Genomic DNA, 22,971 nt, shown 5'->3' on the forward strand with positions numbered 1-22,971 from the left:
TGTTGTTGTTGTTTGTTTGTTTGTGTTTGAGACGGAGTCTCACTCTGTCACCCAGACTGGAGTTCTATGGCAATCTCGGTTCACTGTAAGCTCTGCCTCCCAGGTTCACACCATTCTCCTGCCTCAGCCTCCCGAGCAGCTGGGACCACAGGTGCCCGCCACCTTGTCTGGCTAATTTTTTGGTGTTTTTAGCAGAGACGGGGCTTCATCATGTTAGCCAGGATGGTCTTGATCTCCTGACCTCATGATCGCCCATCTCGGCCTCCCAAAGTGCTGGGATTACAGGCATGAATCACCGTGCCTGGCGGTCTTCTACCTTTGTATCTTCTAAATACAAAGATGGAGCCCTTAGTTTCCCTTAGGGTTATCAAATGATAGATTTAAATGTAAATACTATAAATACTCTGCTACTCGTGCTACATAACTAAAAACTATTAGACTAAAAAGAACAATGGTGAGATATGTGGCAATATTTAGGTGTTAATACTAGGTAATATTTAAATGAATTATTTCCAAGTATATTCTGAGCTTAGCTAATCAATCAGTTTTAGAAAACATCCAACTCAGTCAGATTAAGTGACCTAAAACAGCAAATAAGGAGAATAAAATTCAGACATGCTCCATAGATAAGACAAAATACAAAAAGAAGAAATGCAAAAATAATTCATTACCAATCTCAAAGCTTCCATTAATAAATCCAACTAGAGATGTTGGGATGTTGAATTGTCTCTCTATTTGTGTGAGCATGGAATTCATATAAGATCCAGATAGGGTTTTGGATACAAATGCACATGTTATTGCCAACAGAAACATCTAGGAAAAAAATATAAGAAAACATAGAAAAATTTATTTTTAAATTGTATACTTGCCGTCTGTTGACAAAATGCCTTCCACCATAAGACTGATTGTCTCCAACTTAAGTAACCTTTGAATTTGCAAGAAACTGTAAAATGTAGTCTGTTCCCCTTGTCTGTCATACTGTGATTTATCTCTGAAAACTCAAAGTGAGACTAATTTTGTAGGCAGTTGCAGCCTCAATATTGTATAAGCATACTGGTACATGCATAGAAACAAACAGTCATTCTAAGTAATATATAGCTGATGATTTAACCAGGTCTTCAGAACTACAATGATATCTAAAGTACAAAAGAACCCATACATATACTGTAATGAAAAGAAAGAATGCAGAATTATACAAAGACACTATTTCAAATACATTTAAGTTCTCTCTTCAAAACCGTAGGGCCCCCAAAAAATGAGGGCCCCAGGGTCTCTCATCCTGAGAGACCATTTGACCTACTATCTAGCTAGATTACCTTGGCCGACCCCACTCTTTCCTGTTCTTGCTTGCAATTCTTGGTCAGAAACATTCTGCATTCTCAGCAAGGAAGGAAATATCCAAAACAACCTGAGTTATGTCCTCATTCTTCCCATAGTAGGATGCTCTGCAATCCTTGAGCTCAGCAATCCCAGTTGTGTCTAAGGCATGTAAGCCCAGGACAGGGTGTTTTCAGGGTTTCTCAGCTGCAGTGTAAATGGAGGACCACACAAAAATGAGACTCCATTTATTTTGGGAAGCTTTCCTGAACCTTGGAGAATCAGCTCACATGGACCCTTGGCTTCTGTTTATTCTTATTGCCTGCCTAATATGTATACTATAAATTTCCATATGTTTTATTAATCATACTTCCTATGAATTGATATAGTTCCAGGAAACAGTGAGGATGATGCAATCCATAACAACATCAGGGATGAGTTCACAGATAGAACCACTGTAATCACCAGGAGCTACTATGGTTTTACTAAAAATATGAATGGTTAAAATTCTGATAGGTTTATTAAATTTAAAAAGATAGCTTTTAGTAAGAGGTTTTAAAACAGGAGCACTGTATACTGGTAATACTATAGTTAGGTAGATTAATTACTACTTCAAAATGAACAAATTATAGATTTATGTCAACTTGAATGGTGGTCTTCAGTCACATGCCATAGGGATTTTTGCTTGGTCCTATTAAAGATATTTTCTGATGACATTTGCTTCCTGGGAGACCATTTGACCTACTATCTAGCTATCATGCTCAAATTCTTAATATTCTCACACCTTCCACCTTCCACCTTCCACAACTCCAGTCTTAAGCCAATCACACAACTTATTTTCTACCTCACATATTCCTTTCAAGTTAACTCACAACCTTTTCTGTTTCTCAGTCTCCAACCCAGTCACATGCTCTTTCTTTATGCCCAGTAAATGATATCAGCAACTTCACCTGCAAACTTACCTCTGTCCCTACCTTCTCTAATTTGCCTATGTCTTTAGAAAGATTGGTGTCCCTTTCCTGTACAATAAAATCCCTCCAATCTTGCTGTTGAATCCATTCTTCCCATTTCTGAGATTCTAATTCATCCATATCGCTCTTTTATCTCACTTTTTATTTACTTATTTTTTACTTCTTTGAGACAGTCTTACTCTGTCACCCTGGCTGGAGCGCAGTGGCATAATCTTGGCTGACTGCAACCTCCACCTCCCGGGTTCAAGCAATTTTCCCACCTCAGGCTCCCAAGTAGCTGGGGCTACAAGTGTGTGCCACCATGACCAGCTAGCTTTTGTTTTTTCAGTAGAGACAGGGTTTCACCATGTTGGCCAGGCTGATCTTGAACTCCTGACCTGAGGTGATCCACCCACCTTGGCCTACCAAAGTACTGGAATTACAGGCAGGAGCCACTGCACCCAGCCTTTTCTCTCTATTTTCAACCTCACACTCTATTGCTTGATTGCTTCTTTCCCCACTAGCTTATTAAGATAGCCAAGATAATTCTTGTCTTTTGAGGGGGAAAAAAAAAAAGTTCCCTCAGCCTTGATGGATAGCTACTCTAGCTACCACAAAGCTGTTTAGAAGAATAGTCTAGACTCATTGTCTGTACCATTTAACCTTCCATCTGCCCTATAGTCTGCTATAGCCTGGTATTTCTTGAAATTACCTCCATAAAAGGTCATAAACAACTTCCTTATTCCCATATATCCCAAATCCACAAACTATGTCTGAATTATCAGCTTACTTCGACTCTCAGTCATTTGATACTGTTGATCTCTCTTTTCTTCCTGAAATTCCCTCCCCCATGCATACCTGTATCTCTGACTAACTGCTAGATTCTTTCTACTCAGTCTTCTCTTATTTGGTCAACACTTTCAGGCCTCTGTCTTGTATTCCCTACCCTTTTGCTATGCATGCTCTCTTTAGGACATCTCATGCCCATCCATGCCTTTAACTACCACACGTATGATGAAACCTCTCATATGTATGAACAGTTCAGCTCAGACAATTGAAATCCTATTTAGTCTCCTCTAGCCTTGTGTACCTCCAACCTCTCTTTCACATGCCACCTCCAATAATTTGGATCGTAATTTTTTGTGTTAAATGAATAAAATACATAGTTAGCATGTGATTCTACTTCTTAAAACTTTTCAGTAATTCCCATAAACAAAAATCTCTGATTTTTAAGATAGTAAACAAAGTATCATCTATATTTCAGTATCATCTCCTGTTGCTTGTCCTTAGACACAATGTTCCACTTCTAGCTGTGTTAATTAACCATGCCATTTTGTAGTTCAGTGCTTTTATATAATATTCCTCCAGTTATAATGCCTTTTTTCCCTTTGTTCATCTGGTAAATATACAATTCATTTTCAAGAATCAGGTATTTTATTACTTCTATTGTGAAGCCTCTTTTGCCTCTGTGCTCCCCAGTTAAGCCCTAACCATTCATTCACTCTTTATCTTCCCACCCTACTGTGTGCCTAACTCCATTACAACCTCTATTACAATGCACTTCATTTATATAAGTTCCTCTTTATTTATATGTCTGTAAGTTCCTCTCTCATTATTCTGTGAACAAGTCAGAGATAGGAGCCGTATGTTATTTACCCTTGTGACTCTCGTGCTTATTAAGTGCCTGACAAATAGCAGGCACCCAATACAAGTTTATTGAATTAATGACAGAGTAAGTATCAAAAACATCTTGAAGAAATCAGAGCTGAGAGTAAAATGAAATTGAATAAGATTAAATATAGCATTTTCATCCATCTGGGCTGCTACAACAAAATACCCTAAGCTGAGTGGGTTATAAACAACAGAAATTTAATTATCATAGTTCCAAAGACTGGAAAGTCCAAGAGCAAGGCACTAGCAAATTTGGATTGGCTGATGCCTGTGAACTCAAAAGTATCTGAGACAGTTTTCAATCAATTTAGAAAGTTTATTTTGCCAAGGTTAAGGATGTGGCCATAACACAGCCTCAGGAGGTCCTGACAACATGTGCCCAAGATGGTCAGGGTACGGCCTGCTTTTATACATTTTAGGGAGACATAATATATCAGTCAGTACATGTAAGATTTACATTGGTTCAATCTGGAAGGGCAGGACAACTCGAAGCAGGGGGTTCCAGGTCATAAGTATTTTTAAAGTTTTAAAATGTGCTGATTGGCAATTGGTTGGAAGAGTTATTATCAATAGAAAGTAATATCTGGGTTATATTAAGGACTTTTGGGGACCAAGGTTCTATCATGCAGATAAAGCCTCTAGGTAGCAGGCTTCAGAAACAATAGATGTAAATGTTTCTTGTCAGACTTAAAGTCTGTGTCGATGTTAGTTCTGGCTGGTTTTTGCTGAACTCCAAAAGGGAGGAGGGTACAATGAGGCGTGTCTGACCCACCCCCCTTCCCATCATGGCCTAAACTTGCTTTTCAGATTAATTTTGGAATGCCTTTGGCTGAGAGGAAGGGTCCATTCAGATGGTTAGGGTTCTCAGAATTTTATTTTTGCTTTATATTCTCCCTCTTCCAGCTAAGATTTGCCAGAGGCAACAACAATGTCTACCAAATTTTTATTTTGCCTCATACCATTGTCGGGGTGGCATGGCTGCCTGCTTGAGATCCATCCTGTCCCTCGGTGGGACCCCCTATGGCCAAGGGACTTAGAGTCAAAAGACTTATAGCAAATTAAATGTTCTAGGCCAGATAGGAATGGACATGGATGAGCATTCATTACCCCTTAAATTTTTTCAGTAAACAGCCAACAAACAAAAAGCCAAAGGCCAGGTTACAAAACTGACTTATCTTTAACTTCTATGCATCGAGCTACTATAATCTTGGTTTTAGTTATGGACTTACAGCAATTAACTACACAAAACATAAGCATTGTTCTGAAAAAAAATTTTTTAATATATACTGGCCGGGCACCGTGGCTCACATCTATATTCCCAGGATTTTGAGACCAGCCTGGGCAACATTGCAAAACCCTGTCTCTAAAAAAATACAAAAAGACAAAAAGCTAGCCAGGTATGGTGGTGCATGCCTGTAGTGCCAGCTACCTGGGAGGCTGAGGCGTGAGGATCACCTGAGTCCAGAAGGTCAAGGCTGCAGTAAGCCATGATGGCGCCACTACGCTCCAGCCTGAGTGACAGAGTGAGACCCTGAGTGAGTCTCAAAAAAGAAATAAATAAATGAAAATAAAATTTAAAAATACATATCTGTCTGCACAACTCATAACTGGGAGTCTTATATCCCGAAGGCTTTGTCACAAGGTATCTTTATCCTCTCAGTAGTTATTTTCTTTTAATTCTACAAAAAGCATGACATTCTTTATGATTGGGCTGGATGAAAAGATGCCAAATAATAGCTCAGTAGGCAAAAAAACTTTGTTTTACCAGCTGTTTAGGCATCTGTGTATCCATCCTTGATTTGGATGATCTGAACTAATTCACTTCCTCAAACCTAGCCCTTACAATCTCTCACATCCACCTCTTCCACAGCAGTCCTCAGGCCTAGAGGGAGGGTGCTTGTATAGTCTTAACAGAAGGGCATTTACAGTGAAAAACAGATCGGGCTCAGTGGGATGCCAAACGAGAGAGATTTGCATCTCTAGTCTTGAGAATACCATGATTCCAATTTCCTTGGAAGTAAATCAAGGAGAGATAAATAACATTAATGTTTTGACAATCAAAAGAGTATTTGTGTGTCACAATGGAAAACAGAAGCTATTTCATGATGGATTCAACTAAAAATATGAAAAAAAACTATAATCTGCTATTCTTTAGAGGATTATTATAGCCAAGAAATCATTCATGAATCAATCTGCATTCAAAAACAAAGGTCGGGGCTGAAATCTAGTAACAAGTGTTAAACTTCTCCTTTGAAAAAAATGTTCTCTCTCTCTAGCCCTCCTTTTCTATTAAAGACAAATTATAGTAAGACCGATTTGTGTGTAAAAATAAGTTTTAGGCTTATTATACTTGGCCTGACTATTTGCATAAAGTGCAGCAAGAAATTGAATGACCATATAGGCTCTTTTTAAGTTGGCTTTGCTGGAAATTTACCTGAAAATATGTTATTCTAGTCAAAGGCTTGGTAAAATAATCAGTGTCTCCAATTGTCCTGTTTTAAAACAAAAGACTCTTACTAAACTTATTCAAATAACTATATTGTGATAAAACCAGAATACTCACGGTTTCCAAATTTTGGAGAACTTGGAGAGAAAGGTAAATTTGTTCATAAAAACATACTTCACCCAATTGCTCTAAAGAATAAATAATTTAAAAGAAAAAGATTCCCTTGACTCTTTAACCAGAGCATCAGCCTTCCAAACAACATGTCCTTTGTTCACCTTGAATTGCCATTCACATGCTAAGCAGTTCTTGTCATATGAGAGCTGTTTATCAGGCACTGTAGAATCTAGCAGCTCCTCACAGTTAGAGTCAGCCCTAGGGGAAAAAGAATGCTCTCTGCTCATAAGTATCTTCTCTTTGCATCCTCAGGTAGCAAGACCCTATGTAAACAATTTTTAAGTTATTATGGAACTCTTTGGGGCACCATTATTTCCATTAGCAAAGGAGTAGCTTCAGTTAACATTCCATAACAAGGCCGTAAATGTCCCTCAACGGGAAATTCTCTAGTCCAGTATTTGTCTTTGGGAAGTGCTCCCAGTCTTTTACCATAAGCCCTAATAAATGCTCCACACAGGGATATGAAGTGGAGAATTGTTCCCGACTAGCCCTTCAGCTTCTACCATGCATTCTGTAGGCTCAGGCAACCTTACTAGTTTCCATTTAGTGAGTCCAATTAACATTCTTCAAAGGGAACATTTACATGACTTCAGTTTCATAATACTTGATAGGAGAAACATCCCTCAATCAGATACAATACCAATTTTCACAAGACATTTAGGTAAAGGAGTTAAAATTACCTGACACACAGGCTGTACAGACATCTCAAGTTTCATAATCCTATCAACCTGTACATTTCTATGTTCTGGTTCAAGGAACTTTTCTTTTCTACCCCCAGACTATTTTACTTTTTCTGGTGAAAAGTGATTTGAGTTTCCAGCAGGATATTGAGCCAAGGGACTTGGGCTCTTTTTTTAATCTTCATCTTAATTTACCTCAGCATTACCCCAGGTAATGTCAGCTCCTTCATTATAACCTTTGCCTGTTGCTGTTTCTTCAATTTCCCCAATCTGGGGCAAATGCAGAAAACAGGTATGTGGCCTTTTAATGTTGGGGGACCAGTAGGGGTTCCCTTTGGTCCACTCAACCTTTGATAGTGTTGTACGACCTTTGTTTCAACCCCATCGATTTTCATTTTATTTATTTCATTTTTTATGAAACATCCAAATATTTTCATCACCCTCTGGGGTGAGTCCTCTGACTCCCTTTTGCCTTTCTCATTATTCTTTGTTAATTACCCCAATGTTTTATTAAGCATCTGTAAGACCCATGAGGACAGCAAATTTGATCAGGCTGTGTTTCTGTGGTATTAATGTCACCTGGAGTGCCCATGTAGCACTTAACGTTCAAATTTACCATGTGATATGGTTTGGCTGTGTCCCCACCAAAATCTCATCTTGAATAGTAGCTCCCATAATCCCCACATGTTGTGAGAGGGACCCAGTGGGAAGTAATTGGATCACGGGGGTGGGTTTTCCCATGCTGTTCTGTGATAGTGAATAAGTCTCACAAGATCTGATGGTTTTATAAAGGGCAGTTCCCTGGCACATGCTCTCTTGCCACCATGTAAGACATGCCTTTGCTTCTCCTTCATCTCCCACCATGATGGTGAGGCTTCCCCAGGCATATGGAACTGTGAGTTCATTAAACCTCTTTTTCTTTATAAATTACCCAGTCTCAGGTATTTCTTCACAGCACTATGAAATGGACTAATGCAGTAAATTGGTATAGAGAGTGGAGTGCTGCTGTAAAGATACCCAAAAATGCGGAAGTGACTATGGAACTGGGTAATAGGCAGAGGTTAGAACAGTATGGAGGGCTCAGAAGAAAATAGGAAAATGTAGGAAAGTCTGGAACTTCCTAGAGGCTTGAAGGGCTCAGAAGACAGGAAGATGTGGGGAAGTTTGAAACTTCCTAGAGACTTGTTGAATGGCTTTGACCAAAATGCTGATAATGATATGAACAATAAAGTCCAGGCTGAAGTGGTCGCAGATGGAGATGAGGAACTTATTGGGAACTGGAGCAAAGGTGATTCTTGCTATGCTTTAGTAAAAAGACTGGCAGCATTTTGCCCCTGCACTAGAGATCAGTGGAACTTTGAACTTAAGAGACATAATTTAAGGTATCTGGTGAAAGAAATTTCAAGATAAAGCTTTCAAGAAGTGACTTGGGTGCTCTTAAAATCATTCAGTTTTATTAATTCACAAAGATATGGTTTGAAATTGGAACTTATGTTTAAAAGGGAAGCAAAGCATAAAAGGAAAATTTGAAGATTGATGATGTGATAAAAAAGGAAAAACCCATTTTCTGAGGAGAAATTCAAGCTGGCTGCAGAAACTTGCATAAGTAATGAGAAGCCAAATGTTAATCACCTAGACAGTGGGGAAAATGTCTCCAGGACATGTGATAGGTCTTCACAGTAGCCCCTCCCATCAAAGGCCCAGAGGCCTAGGAGGATAAAAAATGGTTTTCTTGTGCAGTCTTTGGACTTGGTGCTCTGGGTCCCAGGCATGGGACCCAGAAGGAGCCAATATACACTCAGTCCATTGCTTCAGAGGGTGCAAGTCTCAAGCTTTGGTTGGTCCTGCAGGTGCATAAAAGTAAAGAATTGAGGTTTGGGAACCTCTGCCTAGATTTCAGAGGATGTATGGAAACACCTGGATGTCCAGGCAGAGGTGTGCTGCAGAGGTAGGACCCTCATGGAGAACCTCTGCTAGGACAGAATGGAAGGGAAATGTAGGGTTGAAGCCCCCACACAAGAGTCTCCACTGGGGAACTGCCTGGTGGAGCTATGAGAAGAGGGCCACCATCCTCCAGATCCCAGAATGACAGATCCATGAACAGCTTGAACTGCGCACTTGGAAAAGCCACAGAACACTCAACACCAGCCTGTGAAAGCAGCCAGGAGAGGGGCACTGTACCCTGCAAAGTTCCAGGGGTGGATCTTCCCAAGACCAAGGGAACCCACCTCTTGCATCAGTGTGACCTGGATGTGAGACATGCAGTCAAAGGAAATCATTTTGGAGTTTTAAGGTTTGACTGCCCACTGATTTCAAATTTGCATGGGGCATCTATCTTCTTGTTTTTGGCCAATTTCTCACATTTGGAATGGGTGTATTTACTCAATGCCTGTGCCCCCATTGTATCTGGGAAGTAACTAACTTCCTTTTGATTCTACTGGCTCCTAAGCTAGGACTTTTGTGTTAATACTGAAATGAGTTAAGACTTTGGGGGACTGTTGGAAAGGCATGATTGGTTTTGAAATGTGAGGACATGAGATTTGGCAGTGGCCATGGGCAGAATTATATGGTTGGGCTGTGTCCTCACCAACATTTCATCTTTAATTGTAGCTCCCATAATCCCCATGTGTCAGGGGAGGAAACTTGTGGGAGGTAATTGAAACATGGGGGTGAGTTTTTCTGTGCTTTTCTCATGGTAGTGAATAAGTCTCACAAGATCTAATGGTTTTATAAAAGGCAGTTCCCCTGCACATGCTCTCTTGCCTGCCACCATGTAAGATATGGCTTTGCTCCTCCTTTGCCTTCCATCATGATTGTGAGGCCTCCCCGGCCATGTGGAACTGTGAGTCCATTAAACCCCTTTTTCTTTATAAATTACCCAGTCTCAGGTATATCTTCCTTTGAAATAGATACAAAACAGTTTGAAAGGTGGGGGAATCTATGGGAAAGAGAAGAGAAATGAGGACAGGACTCAGTCTTTTTTTTCAATACCAGAGGACTCTGGCCTGAACCAGAAATGCAGTTACAAATGAGAATAACTTAAATTATCTGATAATTACAGTATTTACAACAGAAGGGGAGGGAGTCACCTACTGCCCCTCTTCCAGGCTGGACAGACATCAATCCTACTGCTAGGCTGGATAGATGCCTACTCACTCTAGGTAGTTATGGATTCTCCTGGCATGAGTAGGTAGAGGTAGTGGGATTGCCTGTTTTATGCAGTGTCCTAACCTTGGCCCACCACCCTGCGCTACAATGCCATGAGGTCTCTGGAGCTCTTTCTGACCTGGGGGCCCTCCCTCTTTCTGTGCTGAATTACCATTGGCCCTTGGAGTGTTCTGTACAGTGCAACTGCACTTAGGACAGGAGGGACTTCCCCCACCCAGTTCCCCCTTAACTAGTCCCAAGACCAAAAAAGAATTACTTCAGAGGCCAGTGCCACTCCAGGACAGTGAGCAAAGGGGAGGAGAGAGGTCACAGGACACTGACCTGGATACTAGTCATATTCAATGGGAGAATATCCCGGTTATACACTTTCACATGGCTTGCATGTGAAGCATATCAACTGCATCATCTGGGGTGCTCCACTTGGCATTTTATAGGGATGGTTGGGAAGTCCCATTTCCAGGGTAAACAGACCTTACAGTAGCAATTATCCAGTCAATTAGGCAGGTTGCTGTCTTAGGAATAACCTCCTACACATTTGTCACATATACTCATCAGCAATTTAATCATGATTTGTGAATCCTGCATCAATCCAAACAAGCTCTTTCGTTTTGTAGCCTTTAAAATAAAGGATTCTTTCCTTAAAGTAGTTAAGGTTTCTCAAGAACCTGATTATATCGATCTACAAAAGGAACAATTACTTTGCATTATACCCTCTGGCTTTAATAGTTACTTGGTTTTGCCCTTCCCACACATTGACTATCTTCTTGGTAACCACAGGTCTCAGAGGTGACTTTTGTTGCCCTGGTTTAATTTTTCTTTCTGTGGGTAGCTTGGAGGCTGGTGGCCTGAGCTGGGAAAGACACACATCTGGGCCTGGTCCAGCCTTAAGGATCAACCCAGCATTCTTGTACATTCATTTAGCTATTACAGATAACAATAACCAAGAGATTGAATATTTTTGCTTTTTTTTTCCTTATTAGTTTGCATCTCCTTATGCATTTAGACAGCCAAATACCCAGGATCTTAATCCATCCCTAATTCTAATGAATTTTACCTTTTGTAATTGAATGTAGCTCAGCTGCAGCTCCCTACCATAGGTAACCACATAGCCAGACTGGAGTCAAGGTTTTTCATCATTCATCTTTTAATTTCTCTCTTTATTCATTTAGTTTTATCTATATAATGTTTTTATCTTTAATTAAAATAATTCTTAGTCTCTAAATTAGAAAAAAAAATTCTTTAGCAAAAGCTACATCATTGTATTTTTATAAATTTTACCAAAAACACCATTTACTCTCCTACTATTTTAACTTATGGTAACCCAGTTCCCAGTGAAAAAAATAGGGGTTATTTAATTTAACATAACATGACTTTAAGATTTTAAATTACTGGAGGTATTTTTTATGTTAAATTTACCAAATTAATCTTACCCAAAACTACTAAGGTCATATGAATTAAAAGGCATCTTAGGTAGCTTCCTTCAGTCTGAAAAGCACTTACTTTTCTTTTAGCCAAGTGATTAGAGGTCTTTCATAAAAATTGTTAGTGAAATATCACTTCTACATGACACATATAAATATATAGCTATAACAGACATACAGACAAAAGTAGATCCAAAATATTTTTCATTTCCCTGTTTTCAAAAATTCTGTTTCTTAGTTTCAAATATCAACTTAAAAAGTCAGGCCAGAACACCATGGCTCATGCCTATAATCCTAGCATTTTGGGAGGCTGAGGCAGACAGATCATTTGAGTCTAGGTGTTCGAGACCAGCCTGAGCAACATGCGAAACTCCATCTCTATAAAAAAAAAACCAATAAATAAATAAATAAATAAATAAACTTGGCTTTGTGGTGCACACCTGTAGTTCCAGCTACTCAGAAGGCTGAGGGGAGGATTTCTTGAGACTGGGAGGTTGAGGGTACAGTGAGCTGAGATGGTGCCACTGCACTCCAGCCTGGGGGACAGAGTGAGGCCCTGCCTCAGAAAAAACAAAAACAAAAAGAAGAAGTTACAGGAGTCAAAAAAAGTTGAAGGAGAGAGTTACTATTCCAGGCCTTCTCAAAAGAGAAAAAACTGAAGCAGCAGGGCACAGGTTCTGAGATATCAATCTAAATAATTTTTAAAAGAAACAGATTACAGAATTCAAAAATTTTTAGGTTCCTGAATTAAGATTAACTCAACATTTTTAATAAATCATGTTCTAACCAATTATTTAGTGTTGTATGAGTGTATTTTTAATATCAAAGTTCAATTTTCAGAAAAACTATTTCTTATAATTTATTTTCATTGTAGCCAACTAAATCACATAACATTTTAATAAATTCTTGTTTTACTAATCTTATTACAACTTACACAGGCCATTCACAACATTCTTGGACTTTCTAGTTTGACATAATATTTCTCTTTCTTAATGAGTCATTTTGTTTTAGGACAAAAATTCATCGTGCAAGATTCTTAATCATATAAAATTACTTTTCTTTTTTTTTTTTTTTAATTACTTTTCTTTTAAGCTTTCTTACCAAAAATACCTCTTTATATTTATAACTTTCTTTGCATCTCTTATTTCCTGGTCCTTTTTACCTCATTTTGTATATAATCCTTAAATAACCTCTGAATTAGACAAAAATTATTTACCTTTGAATAAGAACACTTTAGACCTTAAGAAGAATCTGCCCATGACTCTTGAAACTCCACAAAGAAACAAAGGGTGAGTGATGCCTTTGTTCTGAGTGCTTTAAGGTGTTCAAGTCATTTCATGCCTTCTCTAGATTTTTTTTGGTACCAGACAGTGAAGGGGGAAGGAGAAATAGGGTAGAAGAAAAGAAAATGATAGAACAATTGTCTTTTTAAGACAGAAAACTGCAACAGAAACCAAGTACATAATTTGTTTGTTTTCGTTTTTTCAGCTATGAGGAATTTTAGCAACTTCAGAGGCCTGGCTGCTCATACTTTGGAATTCTCATTTGAATTTGACCAAGTTGGGTAGAGTTGGTCAAATCTGATGGGAGAAACAACAGAACAACAAAAAACCCCAACAATACAATTACTGAGCACTCTAATGCTAAGGAGAAATTAAGACTAGCTGGCTGTCAATTCTAATTTCTAGTAATTAAGAAGAATCTCTGAGACAAAAAAAAAAAAAAACAAGTCTGCTACTTATCTAGGAATGAGATCCTGGCTCAAGACTGCTGTTTACTATCTTAGAAGCAGAAAAACAAACAAACAAACAAAAAGCTCAAACATGCCTTCCCTGTTGGAAATTAGCTGAAACTCCAGAAAGGAGTTGCCCATTCTCCATTGTCATGGGAGCAGGAAACTTGCCTCCTTTGTTGGACACAAAACTCAAAAAGAGAAGTTGTAGAGAGAAATAAACTTTAGATCTTGACCAAATTTAAGGAGATCCGGGATTCTCTGGAGTGGGTGGGGTCTCCCAGGCCTCAGCAAATTGTCCTATCAGTTTGAGCCATAAGGTTAGCTCAGGCTGGTACCAAGTACCCATAGGAGATTTATCAAAGGTCAGGGGCATCTCCACTCAGAATCCTCTCATGGTTGCTAATCTGTGAACCCAAAAGTATCTGAGACAGGTCTCAATCAATTTAGAAAGTTTATTTTGCCAAAGTTAAGGCATGCCTACAGTACAACCTCAGAGAGGTCCTAAAAACATGTGTCCAAGGTGGAGTACAGCTTGCTTTTATACATTTTAGGAAGACATAATACATCAATCAATACACATAAGATTTACATTGGTTCAATTGTGAAGGGCAAGATAACTCAAAGCAGGAACTTGCAGGTCACAGTTTGATTTTAAAATATTCTGACTGGCAATTGGTTGGAAGAGTTATTATCAATAATAAAAAATAATTTCTTGTTTACAATAAGGGTTTTGTGGAGACCAAGGTTTTATCATGCAGATAAAGCCTGTAGGTAAGCAGGCTTCATAGAGAATAGATATAAATGTTTCTTATCAGACTTAAGGTCTGTGTTGATGTTAATGCTGGTTGGTTATTCCTGAATTCCAAAAGAGAGGAGGGTATAACGAGGCATGTCCAACACCTCTTTCCCATCACAGCCTAAACTTGTTTTTTAGGTTAACTTTGGAATGCTCTTGACCAAGAGGAGGTCCATTCAGTGCTGGCAGGGGTGGTGGGGGAGCGTGGTGGGAGTGTTGAATTTTATTTTTGGCTCACAGGCCCCACATATTGATTCATAAACTGCCATCTTTCTCACTGTGTCTTTACATGGCAGAAAATGCAATGAATCTCTCTTAGTCCTCTATTATAAAGCCACTGAACCCATTCATGAAGGCTTTACCCTTGTGACCTAATCATCTCTCAAAGGCCCCACTTCCTACTACCATCACCTTAGAAGTTAGGATTTCAACATGGGAATTTGGATGGGACACATTCAGACCACACAATACACCTAAGCCAAAATTTATCAATTATTTTTGGGAAACCTAAATAGAAATTTATGTGAAAAGGACCTAGAAATTTGAATAGCAATCTTAATGTGAATCAAAACTGTGATTGACAACAGCATAGTATGGCCATATCTCTAGCTATTTTGTTATATTAAATACCATTTGTGGATATTCTGTCTTCCCACTGTAAACCTTCTCAGAGCATATTCTTGAGAGTAAACTATTTTCACATAGTTTTATACATCAGATTTTATATTTAAAAACAAGTCCTACTAAATCAAGTACAAGTCAAATTTGGAAAAATAATTTATTCTACTTAACATGTTAAGAAAGGAAATTAGATGGATCATGACCCCATTGCTTTTTCCCTAAAACACACGGGTTGCCTACTTGTTTGGTGTTATTCACAGAGTGAAAGAAATCAGTGGTTATTCTGACCCACGTCTAGTGCTAAATAATCTCTATATTTATAAAGCTACTCCTCCTAGCTTTTAGCAATAATGCCCTTTCAACTTATTTCAACAACAAAGTTTAAAGCAAATTTGTTGAAAATAGTCCTTTCATGCTTCCTAATGAATTTGCTTAATGAGTATATTTCTAAGTTCAGAGAAACAGAGAAACCTAACTTGCTATTAAGCAATTGCCTCTCACTTTTACCTGATAAACTTGTGCTTACAGCATTTTGTCATAACATCCACATCAATATCTAACCTTGCTAAACTCCAAAGCAATAAAAAATTAAAGACCTCTTGTTTATAAATAACACTTGACTTTTCTCCACAAATGCTGTTAATATTAATAGCTAATATTTATTGAAAGTTTATGATATTCCAGTCATTGTTTCAAACATAAAAGAATCCTATAAGGTAGGAATGTTGTTATTACCCTTTTCAGATGAGAAAACTGAAGTCCAAAGAGTTTTTCATAATTAACATAACATTTCAGGCAAGTCTATTTTTTTTAGATTTATATCATAATTCTCCAATTTTGTATACAGGTTTAAATTTCCCCAACACATATATAAATAGAAAACAAACTTCTGATAGGGAGGAAATGAGTGACAGTGTTTTAGTTTTGAAACCACTTGCAGGCACTAGCTATAGGATCAAGAAAAATGTCCAGATCCCTTGGTTTATAATAAATTCAAATTTTGTTTGAATATAAAATGACATTGAAGCTAGAAAACAAAATTTTCTCTGAAATAGAAAAAAATATAGAAAAGCTGATAAAATGGCCATTTTTCTTATAGGAAATTACTGTTATGTTGCCGAAGCTTAAAGAAAACATTTGTTTTGCTGGATAATTGCATACAAATCTTTGCATGCAATTCAACAAAGCATTTCTGTGCAATGAGCCATTTTCCAAGAGTGACTCCCACACTTCTCTGGGTTAAAAACCCTGCAAGAGTGAGTATGGCCTTTGATCCAGAAAAATAAATCCTGCCACAGTATGTGTGCCTGGAAATTTTTAGGATCCTGTCTTCCATTTAAGTCCCTCAAAGCCATTTAGGACTAACTTGCCTGAATCAATAATCCTGTTTAGACACACACTCAGTTATAAAACGAACTTCTTTAAAGCAAGATATCATCAATAGATCAGGCAGTATGGCATTAATATCAGATCACGTCATGCATATAGGAGCAATTTTACCAGGACTGTCATATTTTAAAAACTAGTGTACATGCACACATATCCACATACAAAAATTCCATACCTTCAACTTGGAAAGACATCTTATTCTATGGGTTTCAATTCTTTTCTCAGTTTCTCCCATGTTGCTCTTCAGGGTGTTCCAAGTTATGTATGTTTTAAATCTTGGTAAGTCTTACTTCTACCCTTTTAAGCAAACAAAAAAATATGTTAAATTAACTACAAAATTGTAAAGCATCATTCTTTTGAAGTAAGTACTGAAAATGAACAACATAATTGAAATCCATTGTATTACAAAAATACCTGGAATACTTTTAATACAGATTAGAAAATCATGGTGTTAGAGAAGATTTAGTTGTTGATTTTCTATTTCAAAAGGTACATCAAATAACTTCAGTTACTCTTCAGTGAGATTAAAGACATTAGAATTGTTTGTTATCATCTTGCAAAATAATGGTCACATGGTTAAAAGAAAGTTTTTCACTTCTCTAGCCAAAACAAATAGTACCAAAGGACTTACATGAAAATAGCTGCTTTTAATAACACACATACTTTGAGTTGTGTTTTTGCTAAAACCTGCTTCAGTAACCCTACCAAGGCTCAAAAATCTTTTTTTGGCCAGGCTCTCTTTTCAAGTTATTTGCATTCCAAGGCTTCCCTAGAGTCTCAGGAAGGGAAACACTTTCTGGGGCACTGCTGATACATGGAAACCTGGGGAGACATGGAATTTTAATCATGAAAATAGGCTAGTAAAAATAACAAACAATTCTATGTTCTGGAAAATAATCCCACAATTGCAAATTAAGATGTAAGACTTAGGAGATTAAACATATAAATGGATATCTATGGGTAGCTATATGTAATAGGTATAGATATATGTGGAAATATATGTACATATGTATAATATACAGGCACACATTTTTATATATAAAACAAAAAGTTGACTTAAACTCAAATAAATCCTACTAATCCCATCAAAGATTTTGTTTGTTTTACATCGTGAAACTAAGGCAATATTTTGTATCAAAACCAAAGTGTTTCACTTTGGCAGTATTTATTCTAGTTTCTAGAATGATTTCTTAACAGTATCCCCAGCATTAATTAATTAAGTCCTTTAAACAATATCCATTTAACATGTGATCCTGAGTGGCACTAATTTTTTAAAAAACCAACTGCTTTGCCTCTACGAACATGCTGAATCCCAAACAAATATTAAGGCAACAGTCACTGCACTATAATGTTTGAGTTTTGTTATTTTTACACATTGTCTCACGGATACAACAAATATTTATTGAACATCTACTCTGTGCCAGTCATGGTGCTACACACCAGCATTCAGCAGTGAGCAAGACAGCCAAGTACGTGCCTATGGAGAATATAAACTAGTGAGAGAAGTATGTTTCTGTGGAAGATACTTGGACCCAGATTCCAAAGAACTTAAACTTTCATTGGGAAAGATAAAACTTTTAAATAAAACACGCTGGAATCGAACCAGACAGTGTAGAAGGAAATGCAATTTACTTGGTATGTAAGTGGTGAAAAAATTCATAGATTATTGTTCTCAACTTCCCTCATTTCTTTCTTCTCGTGCATTTACGACCCAATCTCTTTCCCCTTTTTCCTTCTCTGTCTCCTAACCATTATCTTAGCCCAATATAGTCACCCTATCAAACACTAAGGGAGAGCACTTATTGTTCTTCCATGTCAAAACTGTCTTCATTCTTCTTTGTGGCTAAAAACATTACTATATTAAATGTCTATTTTTTCATATATAACCAGAGGGCATAAAAGCTGGAGGTAGCGCCACAGCGAATCACCACATAGGGGAATTCTATAGAGTTCCCACCATGAATTGTGACACTAAGTAACCATCCAGAGCAGTGTTTTTCACCATATCTGGAAGATTTGTTTCAAAATGTTTTGACGTATTGAAAAAAAGGGTTAAAAAACTATTAACTGAGGTAAGAGGTAATATTTAACGCTAAGCACTTGAAAAGAATTAAATGGGATTAAATGAACCCTAAACTTTCCCTAGTTTTCCAACCTATACAGTGAAAATATTTTATATTTTCAGATACATTTCAAACATTTTCATGGAGGAAAATAAATTAACAAAATCTATTCAATTTATTCAACAAAATCCATGAAATCCAACAGTTAATATCACAGTCACTGTTGTCCATCTTGGCCCCCAATCAGGAAATTGCGTGTGTTGTCTTTTCATCTTCTCGAGGTTGTGCTAGTGCCAGCCATGTGAACAGTCCTCTTTTGTTAGCACGGCGTTGTTTACGCAGTGACTTCTGCTTCCAGGACCACACAGTGTCACCAACAAATCCCTGTCAATCATCACTTCTAATGAAAAAGACGTGCTGAAGTTTTATTAAGTGGAGAATTATTTTATTTCCCTAACTCCTTCTCAGCATTCAAATGGGAACAGGTAATGCTTCAGTATGCTTTCTCACACAACTGCTGAATTTCTTCCATGCCTGCTGGTCATAGCTCTGTGTTGTGTTGTTTTTTTTGTTTGACTGGGATTTTTAAAAAACACACAAATAAGAGGAGCTCTACTCTCCTAAATTTTTAAGTGCACAGTACAGAATTGTTAACTATATACACATTGTTATATAGCAGATCTCTGGAACTTTTTCATCTTGCACGACTGTAATTCTATATCCACTGAACAGCAACTCTGGGGCTTTTGACACCTGTTGGTTTCCAGCCCCTAATGATGTGTCTCAATCACAAGATAATACAAAGTTTGATAAAACAATAATATGAAGTTTTATAAAACAAATTTTGTTTGGGCTCTTGCCCAGTGTTAAGTAAATTGACATAGTTTGTGATTGTTAGAAATCAACTGGGAAAAAATGTGTGCGTTTAATTTTACAGTATTCTGTACTCTCAAATTAATGAAATAAAGGCCTTATTTTACAGAAAAGCTAGCAGTACATACATGAAGAAGACTTAGGAGATCATCCTTTTCCTGGGGAAAATAAAAAACATTACACCAGCAAAAACCTTATTTCCAGGATCCTGAAATGGCTCCTAGCTCTGTGAGAAGAGAACAGCCTCTTGGGTGGTATCCAGCTGAAACAATTTCAACCAATACTAATCCAAGCAAGTATGTGCCAATGAATTACATGTAGAATCAACAATGGCTTTTTGTATTTTGTCTATCAAATTATTTTACTTAAATTCATTCATTTTCACCAGAAATTAAAGAATAAAATAATGAATTCTGCAATTCAGTTTTACAAATATAAGTATTATTTTATTTTCTAGATTCAGAGGAGGTACTAAGAATGCATTGCTTGGAAAAACTATGAGAGAAACTTAACTGAGCCATAAAATGTTACCCATACATGTGATTTCACCATGCAAAGCAAAGACTGGATCTCACAAAAACACAAGTAAACACTTTCATCAACAATCCATCAGTAAAAATATCTACCCTATGACTTTAGATAATGTACTAACTCTAGATAATAGACCAAGAAACAGAAAATTAAAGTTGAAACCTGAATTCTGTGTTTAGGGGAATTGGTTGTAAATATCATCAGTGTCACACACCATACCAAGTAATTCTAGAGAATGAGTAGATAACCATGGGGATAACGAGCATTTTCCGCACTTGATAACAAGATGAACTCCTTTACCTAAGTCTAGTTCTGACTCCTCTATGTCCCCTAGGCCTCAGTCTTGGTGCCCAACCCTCTACTGCCCAATTGTAGTGGGAATCTTGCTAAGTCTGTTTAGAGAGAATCCTTCACTCTTGATATCTGATTGTCTTGATATTTGATCAAATTCCACATCCCCAGAATTCCCCAGGTGATATCTGATCATCCTGGCCTTCAGTCTGCAAAAGTCCTGTCACATTGGTTTAGCCACAGTCCCTCCTCACTCCCGATGTTTCCTGTTAGTAATTTTCCATCCCCTCATCCCCCAACCTGCTCCTTCGCTAAAAATCTCCATCTGTTCAAGCTACATTCGGAATTGAGCCCAGTACTACACTGAGGTCTCTTTTCTCCTGTTGCAATAGTCCCTGAATAAAATCTTTTACCACTTTACTGTCCAGCTCTGATTTTATTTTGACAGCAATATCAACTATTTCATTTCTTCAGATTATTATCCCAATTCTTATTTTCTTTTTTTCTGCATAGTCTAGGTAAGTACAAACATATGTATTTTCATTCAATATATGGCATACTGAGCTGCTCCTTTTTCTCACAGACACAAGACTTTATCTGTTCATAAAGCTCAAAAAAATAACTGAATATTCAATAAAATGCTTTGAGTTTTTTCCAACACATTTATTTATGTATTTTTTTCACATAAATTGATGTAGGGAGGCAGCTAGACATAGTCAAGATAGCAGACCTTGTAATCCACTTAGCCTAGGTTTAATCCCAGATTAATTGTGAGCTGTTTAAACTCTTTGAGCCTATTCCTCATCTCTAATATTGAAATATTTATGCCTACTTTGCAAGATTGTCATGAAGATTGAGTTATAAAATTTACATAGGACTCCTTGCAGGGCTGCGGAAATAAAATAGTCACTCTGTCAATGACAGTGATTACTACTCATTTATTCTACAAATATTTATTAAGACTCCACTACATTCCAAGCACAGTAGTAGGTACTGGGGATACAAAGATGAATCAAATGTGCCTGCTCTCAAGTGACCTTATAAACAATTGGGAGAGATAGATAATTAAGTGATGATGATAGCTAGTTAGTGCCATAAAGCAGACAATTTGAGCTAAGTAATAGAAAGAGGTGATTAATGAAAAGTATTCATTTGGGTATTCATTTGAACTATCACTTGAATGCAGCATAGTAGTTCAAATACTTGGGCTATGAAATTAGTTACAACTTGTTTGAAAGCCTGTTTTTAAACTAGCTGTGTGCTTTTGTTCAAGTTACTTAATGTTTCTATAAAATGAAAACAGTATCTATCTTTGTCAAGGTCCTGATAGGAAAACAGAACTCACAATAGATAATTTAATAGAGGGATGTTATATGGAAAACATCTCTTCATTCTTATAATGATACAAGAAGAGCTAAAAAAAAATGTGGGATTGTGGGCAACTCAGAGATTTACAACAGTGGAAAGTCACTCCCACTCCAAAGGCTATAACAGAAATGGGAAGGGCTGACGTGCAAGAAGCCATGACAGGCAGAAATACCTTGCTTTCCCCTTCTCCATAACCCTAGTCTCACACCAGTACTTCCCACTGACATACATAAAAGGAAGTCAGGTGGCATTGGAGTAGAAAACTTAGTTTGCAGGAGTTATTCTCTTGGGATACAGAGAGGATCAGAGGATAGGAGAGAATGGATGTGAGGCCAGACAAAAAAATGACCAACACAACCATAATCATTGCAATAGAGTTAGATAAAAGATGTATAGTGTATAAATGTATCATATAAAACTAGCATGCCATCAACATTCAATGAAGGGTAGCTATTCATATTTAATAACATAATTTCAGTCCTCAATGCTCTTTTTATTCCTAGTAAGAAAAAAATTCAGGAGACTTACAACCTGCATAATTGGTCAGCTCCCCACTTTACATATATAAGCATTGCAATTTCTGTGTCATACCAAATAAAACAAAATGTTGTCATCAAATCAACTGATTTTTAATCAACCTGCATGCATTCACAGTTGCATCATGTAAACACAGCCAAAGTCACCAAGTCTTCACATAGCAAAATAGATACAGTTTACTTATTTAGTTTATGTGTGTGGGGACAATGTCCAAGAAGGACTGACTTGATGATACATACATAGTATTTGTTACCATTCGCTGCTTTGTTAGAATGCTTCAGCAGCCAGATTACAAACAGTACATAATTTTTAAGGCACATAAAAATCAATAGTGAAATGTTTCCATGGTGGAAGGAGAAAAAGAGAAAAGGATAAGATTAATATGTTTCTCATTTTTAGGATTTGCTTCTATGTAGATTTAGCTCCATTGGCACAGCACGCCTTTCCTTTCCATACCCCAGTCATTCATGTGGGTAACATTGACATAATCCAGTGAAAACATGGAAAGTCCTTCTATCTGGAGGTTCATGATGAGGAAATCCACTTGCCACTGGATCCCCTAATAAGCCACATCTCCTAATATGAGCTTGCCTCATGCTAAAATTGACACTTTGGACTCCAGGTGCCATACTTGTGTGTCTTGTGTTTAAATTGATTTACAGTTAAGATGGAGGAAGAAAGTCGCTATTTATTGAGTACTTTCAAAGACCCCAACATATAAGAAAAGGATGAAGAGGCAGATGTTCCTAAAGGGCTAGCATCAAATTGGAAAGCCACAAGCTTTAATACAACATACAATGTGATGTCACTTTTTGTAAAACTATATACAATTAGAGATAATAATAAAAATATAAACATTATATACTGCTTTCTGTATTCCAAGCACTGTTCTAGGGGCATTTCAGATGTCAACCCATTTAACTCTCCTAAAATCTTATGA

The 22,971-nt window shown here is 37.4% G+C and overlaps 1 protein-coding gene and 1 long non-coding RNA gene across 23 annotated transcripts in view; one reads left to right on the plus strand and one right to left on the minus strand.

The window, feature by feature from the left end:
- Positions 1 to 22,971, minus strand: part of SLCO1A2 (solute carrier organic anion transporter family member 1A2) — a 155,332-nt gene that overhangs the window by 44,318 nt on the left and 88,043 nt on the right. For 7 of the 22 annotated variants that reach the window (XM_074006356.1, XM_015430468.4, XM_065523854.2 and 4 more), the window contains 2 exons: positions 16,544 to 16,665; positions 672 to 813 (listed from right to left, as the gene is read on the minus strand). In XM_074006356.1, coding sequence (XP_073862457.1) covers positions 672 to 813; positions 16,544 to 16,603 — 202 coding nt within the window. In that variant the 5' untranslated portion in view covers positions 16,604 to 16,665. Of the gene's footprint in view, positions 1 to 671; positions 814 to 6,501; positions 6,642 to 16,543; positions 16,666 to 16,782; positions 16,895 to 19,432; positions 19,567 to 22,971 lie in introns of those variants that run through there. The other 15 variants (XM_065523857.2, XM_045364836.3, XM_065523858.2 and 12 more) reach the window with 8 other exon arrangements.
- LOC135966183 (uncharacterized) lies at positions 18,773 to 20,784 on the plus strand. Its single transcript, XR_010579317.2, has 3 exons — positions 18,773 to 18,916; positions 19,414 to 19,600; positions 19,762 to 20,784. It is a non-coding gene; the product is annotated as an uncharacterized lncRNA (long non-coding RNA).

Source organism: Macaca fascicularis, chromosome 11, assembly GCF_037993035.2.
Source record: "Macaca fascicularis isolate 582-1 chromosome 11, T2T-MFA8v1.1".
Taxonomy (NCBI): domain Eukaryota; kingdom Metazoa; phylum Chordata; class Mammalia; order Primates; family Cercopithecidae; genus Macaca; species Macaca fascicularis.